This window comes from Dendronephthya gigantea, unplaced genomic scaffold (genome assembly GCF_004324835.1).
Source record: "Dendronephthya gigantea isolate DGI-Jeju-01 unplaced genomic scaffold, DenGig_1.0 000005F, whole genome shotgun sequence".
NCBI classification, from domain to species: Eukaryota; Metazoa; Cnidaria; class Anthozoa; order Malacalcyonacea; family Nephtheidae; genus Dendronephthya; species Dendronephthya gigantea.
Window position 1 is genome coordinate 4,046,940 of NW_021163015.1, and position 20,064 is coordinate 4,067,003.

Below are 20,064 nucleotides of genomic sequence, written 5' to 3' on the forward strand. Positions count from 1 at the left end.
AACCAGAGTAGCGATAATTACGATGGAATATTACTTATACACTATCATCACTGATAACCATCCAGGTCAGTGGTCTGTTCTAAGTATAGAAAATACAGAATGATTCCCTATAATCCGTGAACTAAACGTGGAAGGCTCTAGTGGAACCCAGTGGTCAGGGCTCTCACATCCTATTGTTTAGAAATCCTTAGATTAAGGACAAAAATTCCTCAGATTGAGTAAAATTTCCTTAAATCTCCGGGTTCCCAGATATGAAGCCTGAGACCTAGTGTAGTTTACTAAAAAGGCGGGAAAATTGTTTTGGCTTTATATTAGTTAAAACTCAAACAATTCCTTAAAAACCCTCAAACAATTCCTTAAAAAGGTGAAATAAGATCAAAATTTCCTTAGTTTAAGGAAATTTCCTTAAAAGTGAGAACGCTGCCAGTGGTGGAACCTAACCAGAGACCAGTAACCAATAACCAGTGTTCGGTTAACCGTCGTCCGTCGTCGTTGACCGTCGGATCACGAAGCGATTTCAATATGGCTGCCACTGTGATGCTTTGAAAACGTTTGGAAGATTCTTTATTTTACGTCCTAACTTTGCTGGTAGAAAGGAATTTACGTTATAATACACGATGGCTGATGCCACGGCAAGGTCGCTGCAATATGAGTACAAGGCTGTAAGTGAATATTTGAAATACGTCGTACTCGTTCACTTTTGTATCGTTTTTTTCAATAAGAAATAAGAATGTTCCCCCCACCACGTGTGTTGATTTTCATATAAACTATAGAAATATTTACTACAGAGTTTATATGGTTACAGGTTTTTAGATAATTTTTAGGAAAGGTTTTATACGTTATAGTCCTAAGTGGGGCAAAATGAGTGTTTTTAAGTGTTTGGGGGGTGCAAGACAGTGAAGACACTGGCAAGACATATGATTGATAAAGACAAGTCATGTGGTTAAGCTATGGATGTCTTTATTTTTGTAGAATTCCAATCTTGTTTTGCAAGCAGATCGCTCTTTAATTGAGCGTCGTGGTCGAGATGAAGCAACAGGAGAGGTTATGAGTTTGGTTGGGAAATTATCAGGAACAAAAATGGGAGATCGCTTCCAAAGAAGTAAACCTGAAGTTTCTGAGGAAAGAAAATCAAAGTATGACTACAAATTTACAATCCACTTCTCAATCCATAGCCTATAACTTCATGATCATAGATTCCATGTCGTGTTTTTTAGGAGGAGAAAAGTACAAGAGAAAGAAGAATTTACGAAAAGCAAATCAACATTATTATCTGATGATGCTGAAGATCTTGCTGGGATAATTTATCATCCAAAAACCCGAGAAACAAAGTCAACTTACGAAGTTTTATTGAGTTTTATCCAGGCGGCTATCGGAGATCAACCTCGGGATATTCTAGCTGGAGCTGCTGATGAAGTTTTGCATACGTTGAAGAATGATAAAATCCGGGTTAGGTTTCATCTGACAGTTAGAAAGTTATCGTTACTATGTTCATGTTTTCATTAATTGATGTGTTGTGTTTTAATTTTAGGACAAGGAAAAACATAAAGAAATTATTGGTTTGTTGGGCAATATGCCTGAGGAACGTTTTGCGTTACTTGTTAATCTTGGCAAGAAAATCACAGATTATCATGTTGAACATGACAAGATGGATGAAGGTAAATTATGACATACTTAATTGAGATTTTATGTTTTGATAGTTGACTGATTGTTTTGTTCATTTTCCAGATGAAATCATTGATGACACATATGGTGTTGCTGTGCAATTTGATGAGGATGAAGAGGTATTTACATTAGTCTTTCCATTTATACGGCCGCCTTTATTTAGATTCCTTTTTGTGAAGAGTAGAGTTTGAGATACATATAACAAGTGAATGCATTTTATTCTCATTTATATTGCTGCCAGGAAGAGAAAGATTTTGATATTATCCAAGATGAGGAAGAATCTGGAGATGAAGGAGGAGTTGAGGCTGACACAAATATGACATTACATGGTTGGGTAAGTTCACATCAACTGGATAAATTGCTGGATTTATCATATGCTATTCTTGCAATCTGCTTTGAACTGCTTGAAAACAATCAGGCACAGCCTTTGCAACTAATTGTATAATTTATTTCCACTCTAATAGCAAGGTTCTGGCAATGATCAAGCCTTGCAAGATATCCTTCAGCCTCGAAGTATTGATGCTTTCTGGCTTCAAAGAGAACTTGGTAAATATTACACTGAAGCTGAAGCATCCAGAATGAAATCAGAAGAGGTTTTGGAAATTTTGAAAAATGCCAGTGATGAAATTGAACTTGAGAACAAACTTATGTTGCTCCTTGGTCATGACAAATTTGCATTGATAAAGTTATTAAGAAAGAATCGTATGACTGTTTTATATTGTACGTTGTTGGCAAGTGCTCAAAGTGCTAAAGAAAAAAAAGATATTGAGGAAAAGATGGAAATAGATCCAGACCTGGCACCAATATTACATGCTTTGACAGAAAGTGTTGAAGAAGATTTGATTCAGGTAAATATTGTGAATTTAGTTGAGAGTTGTACAGTTCATTACCATTCACCAAATGAATGATATGTTTTTGCTCTTTGATTTTTAGGAAGAAAGAAGTCGTAAAAAAGCTGCTAGAAATGCTCGAGTAGCTGCTAATCTTGCTGAAGTGGAATCAGTAAGTATTTCAGAGAATTTTTGTGGTTTCTTTCTCTACTCATCATCCTGGCAGTGTAATAATATACTTTGCATTTCCTATAGTCTCGTATTGGAGTTCGTAATGTGCTAGATCTGGAGGAATTAACGTTCAAAGATGGCAGTCATGTTATGGCTAATAAAAAATGTCAGTTACCTGATGGTTCCTTTAGAAAACAGAGAAAAGGCTACGAAGAAGTCCATGTTCCAGCTTTGAAACCAAAATCTTTTGATGAAGGAGAGGTGAGCTTCAGCAAATATTGTTCATTAGAAATGAATGACAGTTCTTCAGTCTATGTTTTCTTTTGCAATTATTTAACAACTGTAAGCTTATGTTCTCAAGTTTTTATAATCTTTCAGGCGTTAGTTCCAATTTCAACTCTTCCTCACTACGCCCAGCCAGCATTTGAAGGTTATAAAACACTGAACAGAATACAGAGTCGGTTACACAACACAGCTCTTCATCAGGATGAAAATCTTTTACTCTGTGCTCCAACTGGTGCTGGAAAAACCAATGTTGCTTTGCTTTGTATTCTTCGAGAGATCAGTAAACATATCAACCTGGATGGAACTATTAATGCTGATGAATTCAAAGTGATCTATGTTGCTCCAATGAAATCTCTTGTGCAAGAAATGGTTGCTAACTTCAGCAAAGTAAGCAATAATAAACCTGTATATGAAGTTATTTTGTCATTCTTGAAAAAACTTATGAGTAATTTCTTCTTTTTTATAGAGGTTAAGTACTTATGGTATCAAAGTGGCAGAACTGACTGGTGATCATCAGTTGAACAGAGGACAGATCAATGCCACACAAATCATAGTTTGTACACCAGAGAAATGGGACATTATAACAAGAAAAGCTGGCGACAGAACATACACACAGCTTGTGAGATTACTAATCATTGATGAGATACATCTATTGCATGATGAACGAGGACCTGTGCTTGAGTCACTGGTTAGTATCGGCTATTGCTGAGTGTATTATCATCTTACAAAATATATTGCAATCTTAACAAGGCTGGAAATGTTTGACACAAACATCTGCAAATACTTTCAGGTGGCAAGAACGATTCGACAGATTGAGACTACCCAAGAAATGGTTCGATTGGTTGGCCTAAGTGCTACTTTACCAAACTATGAAGATGTTGCAACTTTCATGAGAGTAAACCCCAGCAAAGGATTGTATTTCTTTGATAACAGTTTCCGTCCTGTTCCACTTGAGCAGCAGTATATTGGAGTAACAGAGAAGAAACCTGTCAAGAGATTGCAGGTAGGCATTTTGAAAGAACACCAGAGCTCTTGATTAAGTTGAAAACAGCTAGAGTTTCCTTCTGTAAAAATCTTAAAACTTGCAAAAATATTTCAACAGATAATGAATGATATTGTGTATGATAAAGTAATGGAAAATGCTGGTAGAAATCAGGTCCTCATCTTTGTCCACTCAAGAAAGGAAACTGGTAAAACTGCACGTGCAGTGAGAGACCTCTGCTTGGATAAAGACACTCTTGGTATGTTCTTGAGAGAAGATTCTGCAAGTACTGAAGTTCTGAGGTACGTACAAGTTTTCTATTACATATATTATGTTATATTGAGGGTCCTTATGGTAAATATCTCTAACCCTTTTAGAACTGAGGCTGACCAAGTAAAAAACACTGAATTAAAGGATCTTCTTCCATATGGCTTTGCCATACATCATGCTGGTATGACAAGAGTTGACAGAACATTGGTTGAAGATCTTTTTGCCGATAAACATATTCAGGTTCTGGTTTCCACGGCAACTCTGGCATGGGGTGTTAACTTGCCTGCTCATACTGTGATTATCAAAGGAACACAGGTTGGTTTAGCACAAAAGACTGTCATGCTGTTTAATACTAGTGTTCATGTCTTGTTTAGCTATTTTGTGCAAAAATTGACAGTTTGCTGTATTTTCTCAGATCTACAATCCTGAGAAAGGTCGTTGGGTGGAGCTAGGAGCTCTTGATGTTCTGCAGATGTTAGGTCGTGCAGGAAGACCTCAATATGATTCAAAAGGAGAAGGCATTTTAATTACTAGTCATTCTGAACTGCAATATTATTTATCTTTAATGAATCAACAGGTATTTACTAAACTGTGATCTGATACTGATCATAATCATTTAAAGTTTCAACTATGAACTGCTGTTATAAAGCAACTAAAATTGGGTTTAGTGGTACAATATATTATCTTATTTCCTAGCTACCAGTTGAGAGTCACTTCATAGAAAAGATTGCAGACAGTCTGAATGCTGAGATTGTTCTTGGCACTGTTCAAAATGCCAAGGAGGCTGTGAACTGGTTAGGTTAGTATATTTCAAACTACTAACGTCCTCAGCCTGTCTCATAGTTACTTAAGTTAAGTGTATAGTGGCCATCATACATACAGTCGCACGTTATTGCATTAATTTCATCTGCATTTTACTAATCATTGAGTGTACTAGATGCTTACTGTATCTGTATTTCTCATCACAGGTTACACATATTTATACATTCGAATGCTACGTAATCCAACATTGTATGGTATATCACATGATGATTTGGAGAAAGACAGTCTTCTGGAACAGGTTCGTTTATTCCGAAATGCAATGTCCTTTCTTCATTTTTTTACAATACCAACTGAGAAATGTTTTTTTTAAACAAAATTGATTTAATTCTTAGCGTCGTGCTGATTTGATTCACTCAGCTGCTAGTTTGCTGGACAAGAACAACCTCGTGAGATACGATCGAAAAACAGGAAATTTCCAGGTGGGAGAGTTATAAGATGTTGTTCATGCTCAGTGCCTTACTTTAACGCAAGCAGTCAGCCATTATTTCGTACTCAGTAGTGAAAAAAACGCCTAATTTATTTTATCTGGTGTGGTTTAGGTGACAGAACTGGGAAGAATAGCGAGTCACTATTATTGTACTCAGAATACGATTGCTGTTTACAACAGTTTACTCAAACCAACTCTGAGTGAAATTGAGCTGTTCCGAGTCTTTTCTCTTTCGTCTGAGTTTAAATACATCACTGTTAGAGAGGTGAGTCTTCAGTTTCTGATGGTGGTATTCAGTAATTTCAGTTGCAGATCCTAAACCTTTTCTGTGTATTTCAGGAAGAGAAACTTGAGTTAAACAAGTTGTTGGAAAGAGTTCCCATCCCTGTGAAAGAAAGTATTGAAGAACCGAGTGCAAAAGTAAGAATAATTTTAGGATTATTACGTCTTGTTTTTCTTCCATCTTGAAATGAAGAGCAGCGTACGTTGTCTTGTATTTTACCCTCTTAACCGCTTACCGCAGTCACAAAGCATATTCCTTGTGTCTGTATAATATAAGAGGAAAAGTAAATAAATATCTTTGAACAACCAGATTTTCCTCCACGTAGGTTGATCTGATTGTATCCAAAGAAACAATAATTGTGATTAAAATCCCGTATTGTGACAGTGTGTATCATGAAAACGTCTTATTCATTAAATCATTTTCTTCGTCAGGTGAATGTTCTGTTACAAGCATATATATCTCAACTGAAGCTGGAAGGATTTGCTCTGATGTCTGATATGGTTTATGTAACTCAGGTAAGACTAGATGAGGTTTAACCAATACTTTAATTATTAAAACGTTAAAAGTGAAGAACGCGTTGTTTCATCTTCTAGTCCGCTGGTCGACTCATTTCTGCCATCTTTGAGATCGTCGTGAACCGAGGCTGGGCCCAACTTGCTGATAAAACTTTGAATTTATGCAAAATGATCAACAAAAGAATGTAAGTTTTGTTCATTAAGCAACTACCTTGTCAAACAGTTTCCTTTCTCTTCTGTTGATGTATTTACAAACCAGTTATGTTATGACCTTTGTTAACTTATGCAAGCATGATGTGAACTTCATGTCTGTGGTGAAAACGGAGGAAAAGCTAAACATCTCTCATGTCACAGTCATATCTTACCATGTAGATATTTCTGATCGCAAGAGAGAGACATACACCTCACCATCGTGATTTGTAGAAATTATTATATCTCTCTGAGAAAGAATGTTGCTAATACTTTGTGTCCTCAATCCTCAGGTGGCTCTCCATGACTCCACTTCGTCAGTTTACCAAGATCCCAATGGAAGTGATCAAGAAAATTGAGAAGAAAGATTTTCCTTGGGAAAGATTTTATGATCTTGGCACAAAGGAGATTGGAGAGTTGATTCATATGCCAAAAATGGGCAAAACTTTACACAAGTTTATTCATCAACTTCCAAAACTGGAGCTTGCTACACACATCCAGCCGATTACGAGGTGAGATCACCGCTGGGAAGATGAACTGAGAAATTCTTCGTGTTTTATTTAATGGATTATTATTTATTTAGATCAACGTTGAGTGTTGAATTGACAATCACACCTGACTTCCAGTGGGATGAGAAGGTTCATGGTTCATCTGAAGCGTTCTGGATCTTGGTTGAAGATGTTGACAGTGAAATAATTTTGCATCATGAATATTTTCTTCTGAAAAGTAAATACGCAAATGATGAACACGTTATTAAGTTATTTGTTCCTGTCTTTGAACCACTTCCTCCTCAATATTTCATCAGAGTCGTGTCCAACCGTTGGTTAGGTGAGTTTTTGGTCACTTCTTCCTGGTTTCTTCATTAGTTGTTGCATTAAATTATCGTCCTTTTCTCATCTGTTCTCCAGGCTCCGAGACCCAGCTTCCTGTGTCATTCCGTCACCTCATTTTACCAGAGAAAAACCCTCCATTAACAGAACTATTAGATCTTCAACCATTACCAGTCTCTGCTCTAAGAAACGCTGATTTCGAAGTTCTGTACAAAGACAAATTTCCATATTTCAACCCAATCCAAACACAAGGTACATTGCACAAGACAAGGCACTAATCTCTCCAATATGACTGAAGTAAGTTCATTTATCATTTGTATTTGTTTCAGTGTTCAACACCCTCTACAACTCAGAAGAAAATGTCTTCATTGGAGCCCCCACTGGAAGTGGGAAAACAATATGTGCTGAGTTTGCAGTTCTTCACATGTTTGCAATCAATCCCAATAGCCGCTGTGTCTACGTCACTCCTCTCCAGTCTCTCGCAGACCAGGTTAGCAACACCACTTTTTAGAGTATGAAGTCGATTTCAGAGCCTGATTGATCTTTGTCTGACTTCTCATCAGGTATTCGCTGACTGGCACAGTAAGTTTAGCCTTCAGTTACAAAAGAATGTCGTTCTGTTGACTGGAGAAACAAGCGCAGATCTTAAACTATTGGCTAAAGTACGTAAAACATCTCTCTTGTTACGTTTTAGAAGTTTTTTCGCTCTCTTGAGCTAAGAGGTTCTTCTTTACGCAGGGTAATGTCATCATCAGCACACCTGAGAAGTGGGATGTTTTGTCTCGTCGATGGAAACAACGAAAAAATGTTCAGAATGTCAATGTATTCATAATGGACGAATCCCATCTTATTTCTGGAGACAATGGGGTATGAAGAGTTAATATTTATTAATCATTTTCTTCAAGTCTGGAACTATCGTTCACGATTTGTGACTCTTTATTTCAGCCTGTCATGGAAGTCATTTGCTCGCGTATGCGTTACATTTCCTCACAAATTGAAAAGAACATTCGTATTGTTGCCCTGAGTTCCTCTCTTGGCAACTCCAAGGTATTTTAACATTCAAACTAATGTTCTTTTACGTAGCATCACAATTGTTTTACGTAGTAAATATTCATCTTTAGGATGTGGCCCAGTGGTTAGGAGCTCAAGCGACTGGTTTATTTAACTTTCATCCAAACGTTAGACCTGTTCCATTAGAATTACATATCCAGGTGGGTTATACTGTGTATCGTGCCCGGGGTACGACAGACATGCCGCTTTCGATGGAATTCGTTTGAGATTAAACTGCATCACTTTCTTTAGGGTTTCACAATCACACACACTGGCTCAAGATTAATTGCAATGGCTAAGCCGATATACCAAGCAATTATGAGACATTCTCCTAAGAAACCTGTCATTGTGTTTGTTCCTTCAAGACGTAATACTAAACTTACTGCTCTTGATTTACTCACTTTCTCAGGAGCTGATAACGACGCACAAAGGTACGAGTAGTTTTAATTTAATGGTTGACCATCTTCAGAAATATCGTTGATACTAATCGTCTCTTTCAGGTTTCTGCACTGCACAGAAGAAGATCTGAGACCATTCACAAGTCGTCTTAACGATAAGGTTTGTTGCTTTACTGCTGTTGAGAAATAACTCTCTTCCATTTTAAGAAATAGTCACTGATATCAGACTTAATCACTTTTCATAGACCCTGAAAGAAACGCTGACATATGGAGTGGCTTTTCTTCACGAAGGATTGTCTGATACAGAGGTCAAGATTGTTGAACAACTGTTTGTCTCAGGCGCTGTCCAGGTTAGTGAATAATAAACTAAAAATTTTCCTGCTATGATGCATTTGGTTATTGCGTGTATCATTAACTTGATTTTCGTTCCCAGGTGGTAGTGGTGTCACGCAATTTATGCTGGGCGATCAGTGTGAACGCGCATCTTGTGGTAATCATGGACACGCAGTATTACGAAGGCAAAATACACGCGTGAGTATGACTATTTGCACAATTGTTTGAAATCAAGTCCTTGGTTTCTATTGATTCTTACGGTCTTATAAACTGCATATTGTTTTAAAACTGGTATTGTTTTAAAGTTATGTGGACTATCCAATCACGGACATTCTGCAAATGGTTGGAAAAGCCAATCGTCCTTTGCAAGACGATGTTGGTAAAGCAGTCATTCTTTGTCAGGGATCTAAGAAGGAATTTTTCAAGAAATTCCTTTATGAACCTTTACCAATCGAGGTGAGGAATTCGAAACAACAAATGTGTTTGATTTATCCATCATGATGATGATAAAGAAACATTTTCTTTTCTTCATTTAGTCCCATCTCGACCACTGTCTTCACGATCATTTTAATGCTGAAGTCGTTACAAAAACAGTTGAGAACAAACAAGACGCTGTCGATTATCTTACCTGGACATTCTTGTATCGCAGAATGACGCAAAATCCAAACTACTACAATTTACAAGGTACAGAAGTAACACACTTTAACGAGACTTTAATAGATAAAACGCTGTTCTCAAATTCATTTCTTTTTCAGGAGTAACTCATCGTCATCTTTCTGATCATATGTCTGAGTTAGTCGAGAACACGTTGAGTGATTTAGATCAATCAAAGGTAGGCAATGCTTAAATTTTTAATGATACCAAATGAAGCTTTGCGTTATCAATCACAACTTTGATCTCTTCATTCAAATGCAGTTCGTTTTCACCTTCTTCAAATTTCATATTCATTTTCTTTTCTAGTGTATTTCTATCGAAGATGATGTCGACGTTTCGCCGCTCAATTTGGGGATGATCTCAGCATATTACTACATCAATTATACAACGATCGGTAAGTTTACACAAAAACTCTGCTTAAGAGTTTATTTTAATCTCAGTTTTGTAAGAGTCTACTGAGTTCAAAAAGATGTTGTTTCAGTCATGTTCCATCAAGATACTTAACGTTTATTCTGTGTCGTTTCTAGAACTGTTCAGTGTATCTCTGAATAATAAAACAAAGCTCAAAGGTCTGATTGAGATCATTGCGTCAGCTTACGAATACGAAAACCTTCCCATCAGACATCATGAAGACACTACACTAAAACAGGTGGATGAATATTTCTGATTTCTAGCGCGTATAACGATCATAATTTCTAACGCATATTACTATCAACAGCTATCCACACGTGTTCCTCACAAACTCGCAAGTCAGAAGTTCAATGATCCGCATGTCAAAGCGAATTTGTTACTGCAGGCTCACTTATCACGACTGCAGTTGTCAGCAGAGCTACAGTCAGACACCGAGAATATTCTTGGAAAGGTAAAGAGTTGAAGAGTTATATTACTGAAGATATTTTCCTGAGGTAATTTCATTATCAAATATTCCTGGTTATTTAGGCAATGCGCTTGATTCAAGCTTGTGTTGATGTGGTCAGCAGCAATGGCTGGTTGTCCCCAGCCTTGGCAGCTATGGAACTTGCACAAATGGTAAGTCTCTTTAAAATGATCGAGTCTCATGGTTAAGTTTCTGACCATTCACTGTTTGCTTTTCTGCAGGTCACACAGGCGATGTGGAGCAAGGATTCGTACTTGAAACAGATTCCTCACTTCAGCAATGAGTTAATTAAACGTTTTACGGAGAAGGTGCGTTCAAAACTAGACGTTACATGTTATAAGAGTCTTCTTTATTCATGCAGGGTTTTGACTTAACGGTTTGTCACATTTCGTGTTTTCAGGAAGTAGAAAGTGTCTTTGATGTGATGGAATTAGAAGATGAAGAAAGAAAAGATATGTTGAAGATGGAAGATAGTCAAATGGCGGTATGTTTGTTAATTGATTTTCTTACTACATTTACTGTATATTTCTGACTATAACCTTTTTCTATGTTTCTTCAGGATGTGGCAAGATTTTGTAATCGTTATCCTAACATTGAATTGTCTTATGAAATTGAAGACAAAGATAACATCAAAGCGTGAGTCTAATATTTGATAGTTTGTGACCGTGCAAAGGTTTTTCTCTTGCAATAATTTAAAATTGCTTAAATGTTGGTAGTGGTTGGCCCGTGGTTGTTCTTGTTGATTTGGAGAGAGAAGACGAACAAAGCGGCGCTGTCATCGCACCATTTTTCCCTGGAAAACGAGAGGAAGGCTGGTGGCTTGTTATTGGTGACTCCAAGGCAAACAGGTTGGAAACCTGTCATTTTCATTTCAATTCTAGAACCAGCTACACAACTACTTTCATATCATGACCCTGGCTCAACAGATCGTTCACTGGTTGTTTGACAATGATTTACACGTATTTTTTAGTCTGATTTCGATCAAACGATTGACACTACAACAGAAAGCCAGAGTGAAGCTTGATTTTGTGGCACCATCACAGACTGGCAATCATTCATACGTCTTGTACTTCATGTGTGATGCATATCTTGGATGTGATCAGGAATATACGTTTAAGATTGATGTAAAACAACCTGCTAGTGATGAGGAGAGCGAAGAGAGTGCTTAAAATTGTCCTATACAACTGAAGATCTAACCAATCCTCCGGAGTAATCCGTGGAGTTTGGTGTTGATAGACGATGCTATTGCCGATTGCTATGACACACACCAAAGGTCGTCCAATATGTAGTGCCTTTGATCTATGCTTGTTCAGACAATCCTGTGTATTTTTTTGTACTTATATAATACTAGCAGATCACTGTACTAGATTTACGTTCTTAAGAGTTTTACATCATAGGAACTCCCAGTGTAGGTACTTCTGTTTGTGATTTTCAAAATACCTGAACAATATAAAGCTTTTTTAAAATGTACACTGTTTCAACTGTGAGCTGTGTTTTAACCAAAGGTGAAGGGCACTAAGACGAAGGCCAAAAAGAGATGGGGACCTAAGTTTATTCGTGCTGTTATTTGCTAAGATATTCTATCCAGTTTTTTTAGATCAGCTGTTGTGAAGCTCTTATCTGCAAGTGGAAGCACGTAAGAAGAAGAAATAATATTGAAAGAATATTAGAAAGCAGCTATATAATGGCGTGTAGTAGAAGTGTTTTAGATTCACCTTTTGGAGAGAAAGTTAGCGATGAAATACGAGAGATATTCGAAATATGCAAGAATGGGGATGTATCTAAAGTACGAAGATATATAATGAATGGTTTGGACCTCAATATAAGAGATACAGCCGGCCGAAAATCATCACCGCTCCACTTCGCTGCTGGTGAGTATTTGCCATCCAAAATTTCTGTCGCTTTTATTGCAATTCTTGGTATGTTTTGAACAATAATATGTACTCATAGTGAATGTAAAGGTCTGAGAAGTTTGTACTACGAAAAATTATCAGGTTATAGCTTTATCCTGTTTTGAAAATCAATATATTTTATACCAAATATTTATGGCGTCGGGTATTCGATAGCACAAAGTAATTTAGGTGTAGTTTTAATTCATGCATCTTTCACCTCGTAAAATTGTCAGTCTTCAAGCTATTGTTCTCAATAGAAGCACTGAAGCAGGAACAGTTCAATGATTTTCAAATATTTTGTTTTGATTGAAAACAGTAAATGTTTACAGTAAGATAATATGATAGCTTGTGTGTGTACTGATACATATTATGAATAATGTTGTCACTTTGTTTGGTTACTACCCTGGAATTTCCTGAATTGAACTGAGTCCTTACCTCCAGCAAATATATGCCTTAGTATTACTAAGTGTTGTAGTTTATAGTTTTGCTTAGGAAGGAAAGGAAATATATTATAACATACATAAGGAAATCAATCATCAATGTAATACCTTGGACTTTGCTATTTTACTAGCTCCCTCCAATGCCATTTTTTCTTCTTTTTTTTTTCACTTATTTAACCATACGTGAGACAAGAGTCTTCCATAAAATATCTTTGTGTTTTCAGGTTTTGGGAGGAAAGAAATTGTAGAGGTTTTACTTCATAGTGGAGCTGATGTTCTTGCGAGGGACGATGGTATGTCTTATTTAATTTATACAGTCATATATGAATATGTTTCTTAGGGCTTTGTGTGGCAATGATGACTTAGGGTTAGGGGGAATTATTTTCCATGATTAAAATACACCTTACTGAGCCAATGCTTCATATTTCATGGAATGTATTTATTGTTTAATCTATTGTTAGTCAGTAAACCATTCTCAATGATGCTTCCATATTTTTCAGGTGGTCTTATTCCCTTGCATAATGCATGTTCATTTGGCCATGCTGAAGTTGTAAAACTGTTGTTAAAACATGGTGCAGATGGTAATGCAAGAGACAACTGGAATTTTACTCCTTTACATGAAGCAGCAGTCAAAGGAAAAGTGGATGTTTGCATTGGTACAATTATCTTGCAAAGTTTGAAAAGATGCATTTATTTGTTGAAATTAAAACATCACATTCAAATTTCATTCTTTAGTTTTGCTGCAGCATGGTGCTGATCCTGGGATAAGAAACACAGATGGTAAAACTCCACTGGATGTTGCAGAGTCATCGTGCAAATCTGTTTTAAATGGTTTGTTATTCACTTCTACATTTTTGCCTTGCATGCTTCACCTGCTCAATAACTCTTTTTATTTCACAGGTGATTACAAAAAGGATGAATTATTGGAAGCATCAAGGTTGGTTTGTTGTCAGAAAGCATGTGTGTAGTTGGTTTATAAGCCATATTCAAAGTGCAGGTTTTGGAATTCAACTCATGTTATATCATTTCAGGAGTGGCAATGAAGAAAAGTTGATGTCGTTACTTACACCTCTCAATGTCAACTGTCATGCAAGTGATGGACGCAAGGTACATCACAATTGCTCGATATTTTTAGCATTCACCCAAACAGTTTTCATGTTTGATTGCTTGTGTTTTACAGTCAACTCCATTACATCTGGCAGCTGGATATAACAGAGTGAGAATTGTTCAACTTCTTCTGCAACATGGCTCAGATGTTCATGCTAAAGACAAAGGGTACATCATCTTAGTGTAATGATTACCACATCATTAATAGTATTTTAGCAATGCATTTACTTTTTTTTTATTTAATAGTGGTCTTGTGCCTCTCCACAATGCTTGTTCATATGGACATTTTGAAGTGACTGAACTGCTTATTAAGGTTGGTATTGAAAAAAAATAAATTTCATATACATAATGTGTGTATTGATTCTAATAGTCGTATGCTTGTTTTAGCATGGAGCTAATGTTAATGCAATGGATTTATGGCAGTTTACTCCAATACATGAAGCAGCTTCTAAATCAAGGTATTACAAACATTTATACTCCTGACACTATCCTGTAAAGAATGCATTTGTATATGATATATTTTTGTGTTTTATAGAGTGGATGTATGTTCTCTACTTCTGAGTCATGGTGCTGATCCTAGTTTGTTGAATTGTCATTCTAAAAGTGCTGTGGAAGTTTGTCCATCAGATGATCTCCAGGAGAAATTACAATGTATGGAGATAATTATTTCTTTAATGAAAGTGTTGAAAAGTATTGAATTAACCGTATTAAAACCTTATTTCTTTAGATGAATTCCGTGGCCATAGTTTGTTATCAGCTTGTGTTCATTGTGATGTTCTAAAAATAAAGAAAATTTTGGCTGCGGACATTGCAAGTTTTCAACACCCATTCTCTTTAGATTCACCATTGGTAAGCTCTCATCCTTTCTTGCGTAGACAATGAAGTAGTAAAAGTGATTCACTGTAATTTTCTTGGCTTTGTGGCAGCGATGATGATAGCTGATGAAATATTTCTTCGTGATTACTCAATAATACGCTATACTGAGCTGAAAAATATCTATAGAACAGCAGGTTCCTATTTCCTAGGACTATTGACAATCATTCAATGATTTTTTAATCAGTATTTCTCTTCTTTAAAGCACTATGCTGTAGCAGCTCCAACAGCAAAACGAAAGACAATGGTTGAGATGTTGATAAAGAAAGGAGGTGATGTGAATCTTGGAAACAGAGATGGTATAACAGCCTTGCATATTGCTGCAGAAAAATCTCATTTGGATGTTCTTGAAATACTGTTGAAGAATGGTGCACAGGTACGGATGTTTTGATATCCAATACGCTTGTGTACGATGGACTATGATGCAATAGTGTTTTCTGTATGTTCCAGGTCGACACAACAGATAATCTTGGTCAAACACCACTACACTGTGGTGCACATGCTGGTCACATACAGAGTTGTAAGATGTTGCTATGTGCTGGTGCTGACATAAATGCGCGATCACTGCAGGCTCTTACACCAGCACAAATTGCTCCTGAACCTCTGCAAAAATTACTCCAAGGCACAAGAGAAGGTTCGTTCTTTGATGTTTTATATTTTCAGTAATCCATTGCGGGAATCCAAGATAAACCTAACACGTAATATTTTGAGCCAAAACTTGTGCAATAATCTCGGTGACATATCCAATAATGGGGGGGGGGGTTTAGCTGGGCTTATTTCAGGCACTAAATTTGAATATTTGCAGAAGAAGTACAAGAGACCAGCGGTGATAGAGATGACACAAGGAAACTACTAGAAGCAGCCAAGACTGGTGATCTAGAAACTGTAAAACAATGTTGTAACACCAAGACTGTCAATTGTCGTGATCTTGATGGTAGACACTCTACTCCCTTACATTTTGCAGCTGGTTATAACCGAGTGTCTGTCGTACATTTTCTTCTGGAAAATGGTGCTGATGTTCATGCAAAAGATAAAGGGTAAACCTCAAATTTATTAGTTCTACACTGACGTGAATCTCTCTGGTGTTTTATCTGAAATGCTTTGTACAATCGTGTGTGTTCATTTCAATCCTAGTGGTTTGGTACCTTTACATAATGCATGCTCTTATGGACATTACGAAGTCGCTAATTTACTTGTCAAGGTATGTATGAATCATGAATACAAAAGCTGCGATTGAAATTAGAAATTTGAAGTTAAGAAACGTGTTCAGGGCGTTTATAACAGAATGGAATATTTGATTTTAGCATGGTGCTAACGTGAACGTGGCTGATCTGTGGAAATACACGCCACTTCACGAGGCTGCCACGAAAGGAAAACTTGAGATCTGTAAACTTCTATTACGGGTAAGAGATATCATATTATTGCTTGGCGCCATCATCTTCAGCATCAACGCTAACATTAAATGATTATTTAGCACGGAGCTGATCCCTCGAAACGTAATCGCGACGGCCAGACTCCTTTGGACTTGGTTAAAGATGAGGATAGCGATGTCTCAGATTTATTGAGAGGTGAGATTTCAGGACAATTTTACTCTGTCAACTATTCTTAGAATGCTAACGTGTTTTATGCTTCTTTCCCAGGCGATGCTGCACTCCTGGATGCTGCTAAGAAGGGAATTTTAGCTAAAGTATGTTTTCTTTATCAAATACAAAATCATTCAAATATATCGTAATTTTAAGTTACATAATTATTCTATCCCCAGGTTGTAAAGTTAGCCATTTCTAGTAACATCAACTGCCGTGATAGTCAAGGACGAAATTCACACCTTTGCATCTTGCTGGTACGATTGAAATAAAGAGTATGTATTGATCAGCAGACCTTTGGTCATGGATGATGTAATGTTTCTTTCATTATGTAGCTGGTTATAATCATCTTGAGGTGGCCGAGTATTTGCTGGAGACTGGAGCTGATGTGAATGCTCAAGATAAAGGTGGTCTGATACCACTACATAATGCCTCATCTTACGGGGTAAGTTGTGTCATGTGATTGTCTGAACTGATGATAAAGAGGTGTAAAATATGAATAAATTTTTCTTCGTTCATAGCACTTGGATATCGCGGCGTTACTGATCAAGTTCAAGGCAGATATTAACGCAACTGATCGCTGGCATTTCACACCACTACATGAAGCTGCGCAGAAAGGAAGGACGCAGCTTTGTGCTTTATTGGTAAGATCATGTACACGAGAGACCACTTTATCTCGCCATCTTGTTTTGTAAACTCTTCTATAACCCCACCCCACCCCCCTACACTTCAGACTGTTCCAGTTTTTTGTTTGTTTGACAGCTGGCGCATGGTGGTGATCCGTCTATGAGAAATTTGGAGGGAGAGACACCGTTGGACCTCGCTACAGTGAGTAATCTGACTGGACAGAAAATGAAATTGTTGTTCGTCAGGAGTGGCTGCAAGTGTAGTTGCTGATATATGAGATTTCAACCTTTTTTGCAAATGAAAGTAATTCAATTTCTTTCCTTCAGGCTGAAGACGTGAAGGCGTTGTTAAGCGATGCAATGGTGCATTGTACAAATAAACCTGCCGCCGTAAATAAATCAGCTCAAGCGAGTGTGAAAGCAGAGAGCGGAGCATCGCCATTATCTACAGCTAACTCAATACTTCTCGCAAGCAACTTACCCGGCTCAGGTGACGGAGCGTCGACCGAAAGACCAGTTATGGAGTTACCAGCAGGTGAGCGTGGAAATTGAGGATGAAAAGTCATGTTGCTGAATGAAACTAGAACCGTATTAATAATATGGTCATTTCAATTTCTTCTATCTAGTTCATCCTGGTCTTGACGTGGATATTGGACAGTTTTTGAATAGTTTACAACTTTCACATCTCAATGAAATATTCGAACAAGAACAGGTTCGTAGTTGACGATGATCATCACATGTCTAGTGCTGCACCACAATATCAGGTGCCCTACCCGAGTCTTTGTTTTGCCTGCAATGGATTGTTTTTTTTTCTTTAGATAACCTGGGATGTTCTTCTTGACATGGGACACGAGGAACTGAAAGAAATTGGAATAAACGCTTATGGACATCGACATAAAATACTTAAATCCGTAAAAGAAAGGATAACAAACATGGGATTAGGTTAGAATACGATTTAATTTTGTATTTACAACATATGACACCTGTTGTCAGTTATAGGCTACTTCACCTGAATCCATCAGTGATCCTTAACCTCCCTAGGTGCACTCTTGATGAATAGTAATTGTAAACGCAATATTTTTGTTAGGTAATGGTCCATTTACAGCGTTATCAGCCACAAATCATGGCACAATACTGCAAGAATTATGCGGAACAGATAAAGATTTTATATCCGTATCTGAAGAGGTATCAAAGATTTGATATTCTCGGTGGTAAATGAAACAGTAAATTAATTTTTTGGTTTATTTCATAGATGCAAAGTACAATACGAGAACATCGAGATCATGGTCAAGCAGGAGGGATATTTAACTCGTACAATATTATCAAGGTTGGTTTCTTTCTCCTGAAGTTGTCAAATGGAAGATGAGGTTTTACAAGAGCTAGTTCTCGATATTTGAATGAAATAATTTGTGTTTCCAGATTGAACGAGTGATCAATAAGAAAATGTGGGAAAGATATTGTTATCGCAGACAAGAGGTCAGTCTCGTGTGTTTCAATTCCCCTTTTTAATTCATCTTTGATTCGTATAAGTCATTAAGTTGTTGTTGAAAAACATTTATTATTAATTGTCTTCAGGTTGCCGAGTCCAATCATAATCACGCAAATGAAAGAATGCTTTTCCATGGTAAGATTTCAGGATGTTGTTGTCACTTAGTAGACTTACTGTTTGACGACATCTCATTGATGGCAACTTATTGATATTTTAGGTTCGCCGTTTGTCAATTCAATCGTTCAAAAAGGATTTGATGAACGTCATGCTTACATCGGTGGCATGTTTGGAGCAGGTAATGAACTAATGCAAGATTAGTGTCGTTGTAGCTTCACTTCACTTTTAGTTCACTGTTTTTAGGTATCTATTTTGCCGAGAATTCATCGAAAAGTAATCAATATGTTTATGGAATCAACGGAGGAAGTGGTTGTCCAGCTCATAAAGATCGTTCATGTTACGATTGCTCCAGGTAAACACCTTGATGTTACCTTTGCCTGTTATGAATGCTTAGATAAGTGTGCGAGACTATCAGAAAATAATGTTTGATCTGGCCAGCTCTGACATTCGTTAGTTACAGGAGTTATCATTCATGTATTTCTTTCTTTTAGACAAATGTTACTTTGTCGTACAGCACTTGGCAAACCATTTTATCAGTTCTCTGCGATTAAAGTCGCTCATTCTCCCCCAGGACATCACTCGGTCATTGGCAGACCAAGTGCAGGGGGGTTGTCTTTTGCAGAGTATGTTGTTTATAGAGGCGAACAGGTAATGATTTTAATAATCATGCTTCATTTTTATCTCGTTCTGTTGATCTAAATGTTAATTATCCTTTGCAGGCGTACCCTGAATATCTTATTGAATATAAGATAATAAAACCAGAGACACGAGACAGTGATTCTTGGCTGTCGTCTTCATCATCATCGTAGCAGGTACTAAGTTTTTTACTGGGAGATATTGTACTTGGCTGGAGCTGGTATAGTTGAAGCAATGTAGTCCCCGACCATTTTCAATAAACCAATGATGTGAGTGGAATTAATGAACATTTTATGACCTGGTTGTACATGAATAATTGAAGACTTGCTGAAAGATTTTAAGACGATATTTCCGTCTTGAGACATTCTGAATACAGCAGAATTAAACTAGGGTGTGCGCGATGGCTACCATGCTCAATCTGAATAGTAATTGTATTCGCTAGCGTCATTCAAATAGTATGCGAGTTCTTTGAGCACTATGGAACACTAGACGTTCAACCATAGCGATCTTTTATGACTGTCTCAATAAATGAAGGCTAATCAACTGTATATACAATTGAACACTAGAGATATTGGAGTGTATTTAGAAAGAATATCAGGCAATATTTGGTAGTGATGTAAATATTAAGATGAGGGTGAAAAGACGAAATTATAAAAACAATATAAATATATGGAAACAAATATAATTTGAAATTATAAGATTTGCAACCAAATTGATTTT

General features: G+C 37.0%; 2 protein-coding genes across 2 annotated transcripts; both read left to right on the forward strand.

The window, feature by feature from the left end:
* The first annotated feature begins 494 nt into the window (after nucleotides 1–494).
* On the forward strand, nucleotides 495–12,047 carry LOC114516390 (U5 small nuclear ribonucleoprotein 200 kDa helicase-like). The gene is made up of 46 exons (XM_028535851.1): nucleotides 495–662; nucleotides 973–1,136; nucleotides 1,218–1,449; nucleotides 1,532–1,658; nucleotides 1,729–1,784; nucleotides 1,907–1,999; nucleotides 2,130–2,513; nucleotides 2,599–2,667; nucleotides 2,751–2,927; nucleotides 3,045–3,338; nucleotides 3,418–3,639; nucleotides 3,742–3,954; nucleotides 4,054–4,235; nucleotides 4,311–4,518; nucleotides 4,619–4,780; nucleotides 4,900–5,002; nucleotides 5,172–5,263; nucleotides 5,358–5,444; nucleotides 5,565–5,717; nucleotides 5,792–5,872; nucleotides 6,167–6,250; nucleotides 6,329–6,435; nucleotides 6,733–6,951; nucleotides 7,023–7,267; nucleotides 7,348–7,521; nucleotides 7,599–7,759; nucleotides 7,833–7,931; nucleotides 8,008–8,136; nucleotides 8,215–8,316; nucleotides 8,391–8,480; nucleotides 8,572–8,750; nucleotides 8,820–8,877; nucleotides 8,963–9,067; nucleotides 9,151–9,248; nucleotides 9,356–9,506; nucleotides 9,587–9,734; nucleotides 9,806–9,882; nucleotides 10,011–10,098; nucleotides 10,232–10,353; nucleotides 10,423–10,566; nucleotides 10,644–10,733; nucleotides 10,803–10,889; nucleotides 10,982–11,065; nucleotides 11,141–11,217; nucleotides 11,298–11,429; nucleotides 11,552–12,047. Exons 1-46 carry the CDS (start codon nucleotides 618–620, stop codon nucleotides 11,748–11,750), a joined length of 6,393 nt encoding a protein of 2,130 aa, XP_028391652.1. The 5' UTR covers nucleotides 495–617; the 3' UTR covers nucleotides 11,751–12,047.
* Nucleotides 12,048–12,121: 74 nt separating this feature from the next.
* Nucleotides 12,122–20,015, forward strand: LOC114516391 (poly [ADP-ribose] polymerase tankyrase-1-like). Its single transcript, XM_028535852.1, is given in 34 exon segments — nucleotides 12,122–12,452; nucleotides 13,138–13,206; nucleotides 13,414–13,569; nucleotides 13,649–13,744; nucleotides 13,814–13,850; nucleotides 13,945–14,020; nucleotides 14,094–14,188; nucleotides 14,267–14,333; nucleotides 14,408–14,478; nucleotides 14,556–14,671; nucleotides 14,748–14,869; nucleotides 15,099–15,269; nucleotides 15,344–15,527; nucleotides 15,699–15,930; nucleotides 16,028–16,094; nucleotides 16,198–16,296; nucleotides 16,368–16,461; nucleotides 16,534–16,580; nucleotides 16,656–16,710; nucleotides 16,713–16,733; nucleotides 16,812–16,921; nucleotides 16,998–17,120; nucleotides 17,239–17,304; nucleotides 17,430–17,637; nucleotides 17,729–17,814; nucleotides 17,921–18,044; nucleotides 18,190–18,287; nucleotides 18,355–18,429; nucleotides 18,522–18,578; nucleotides 18,678–18,726; nucleotides 18,809–18,886; nucleotides 18,952–19,060; nucleotides 19,200–19,356; nucleotides 19,428–20,015. Coding segments are annotated over 34 exon segments (3,492 nt in total). The 5' UTR covers nucleotides 12,122–12,265; the 3' UTR covers nucleotides 19,518–20,015.
* The last annotated feature ends 49 nt before the right edge of the window (nucleotides 20,016–20,064 follow it).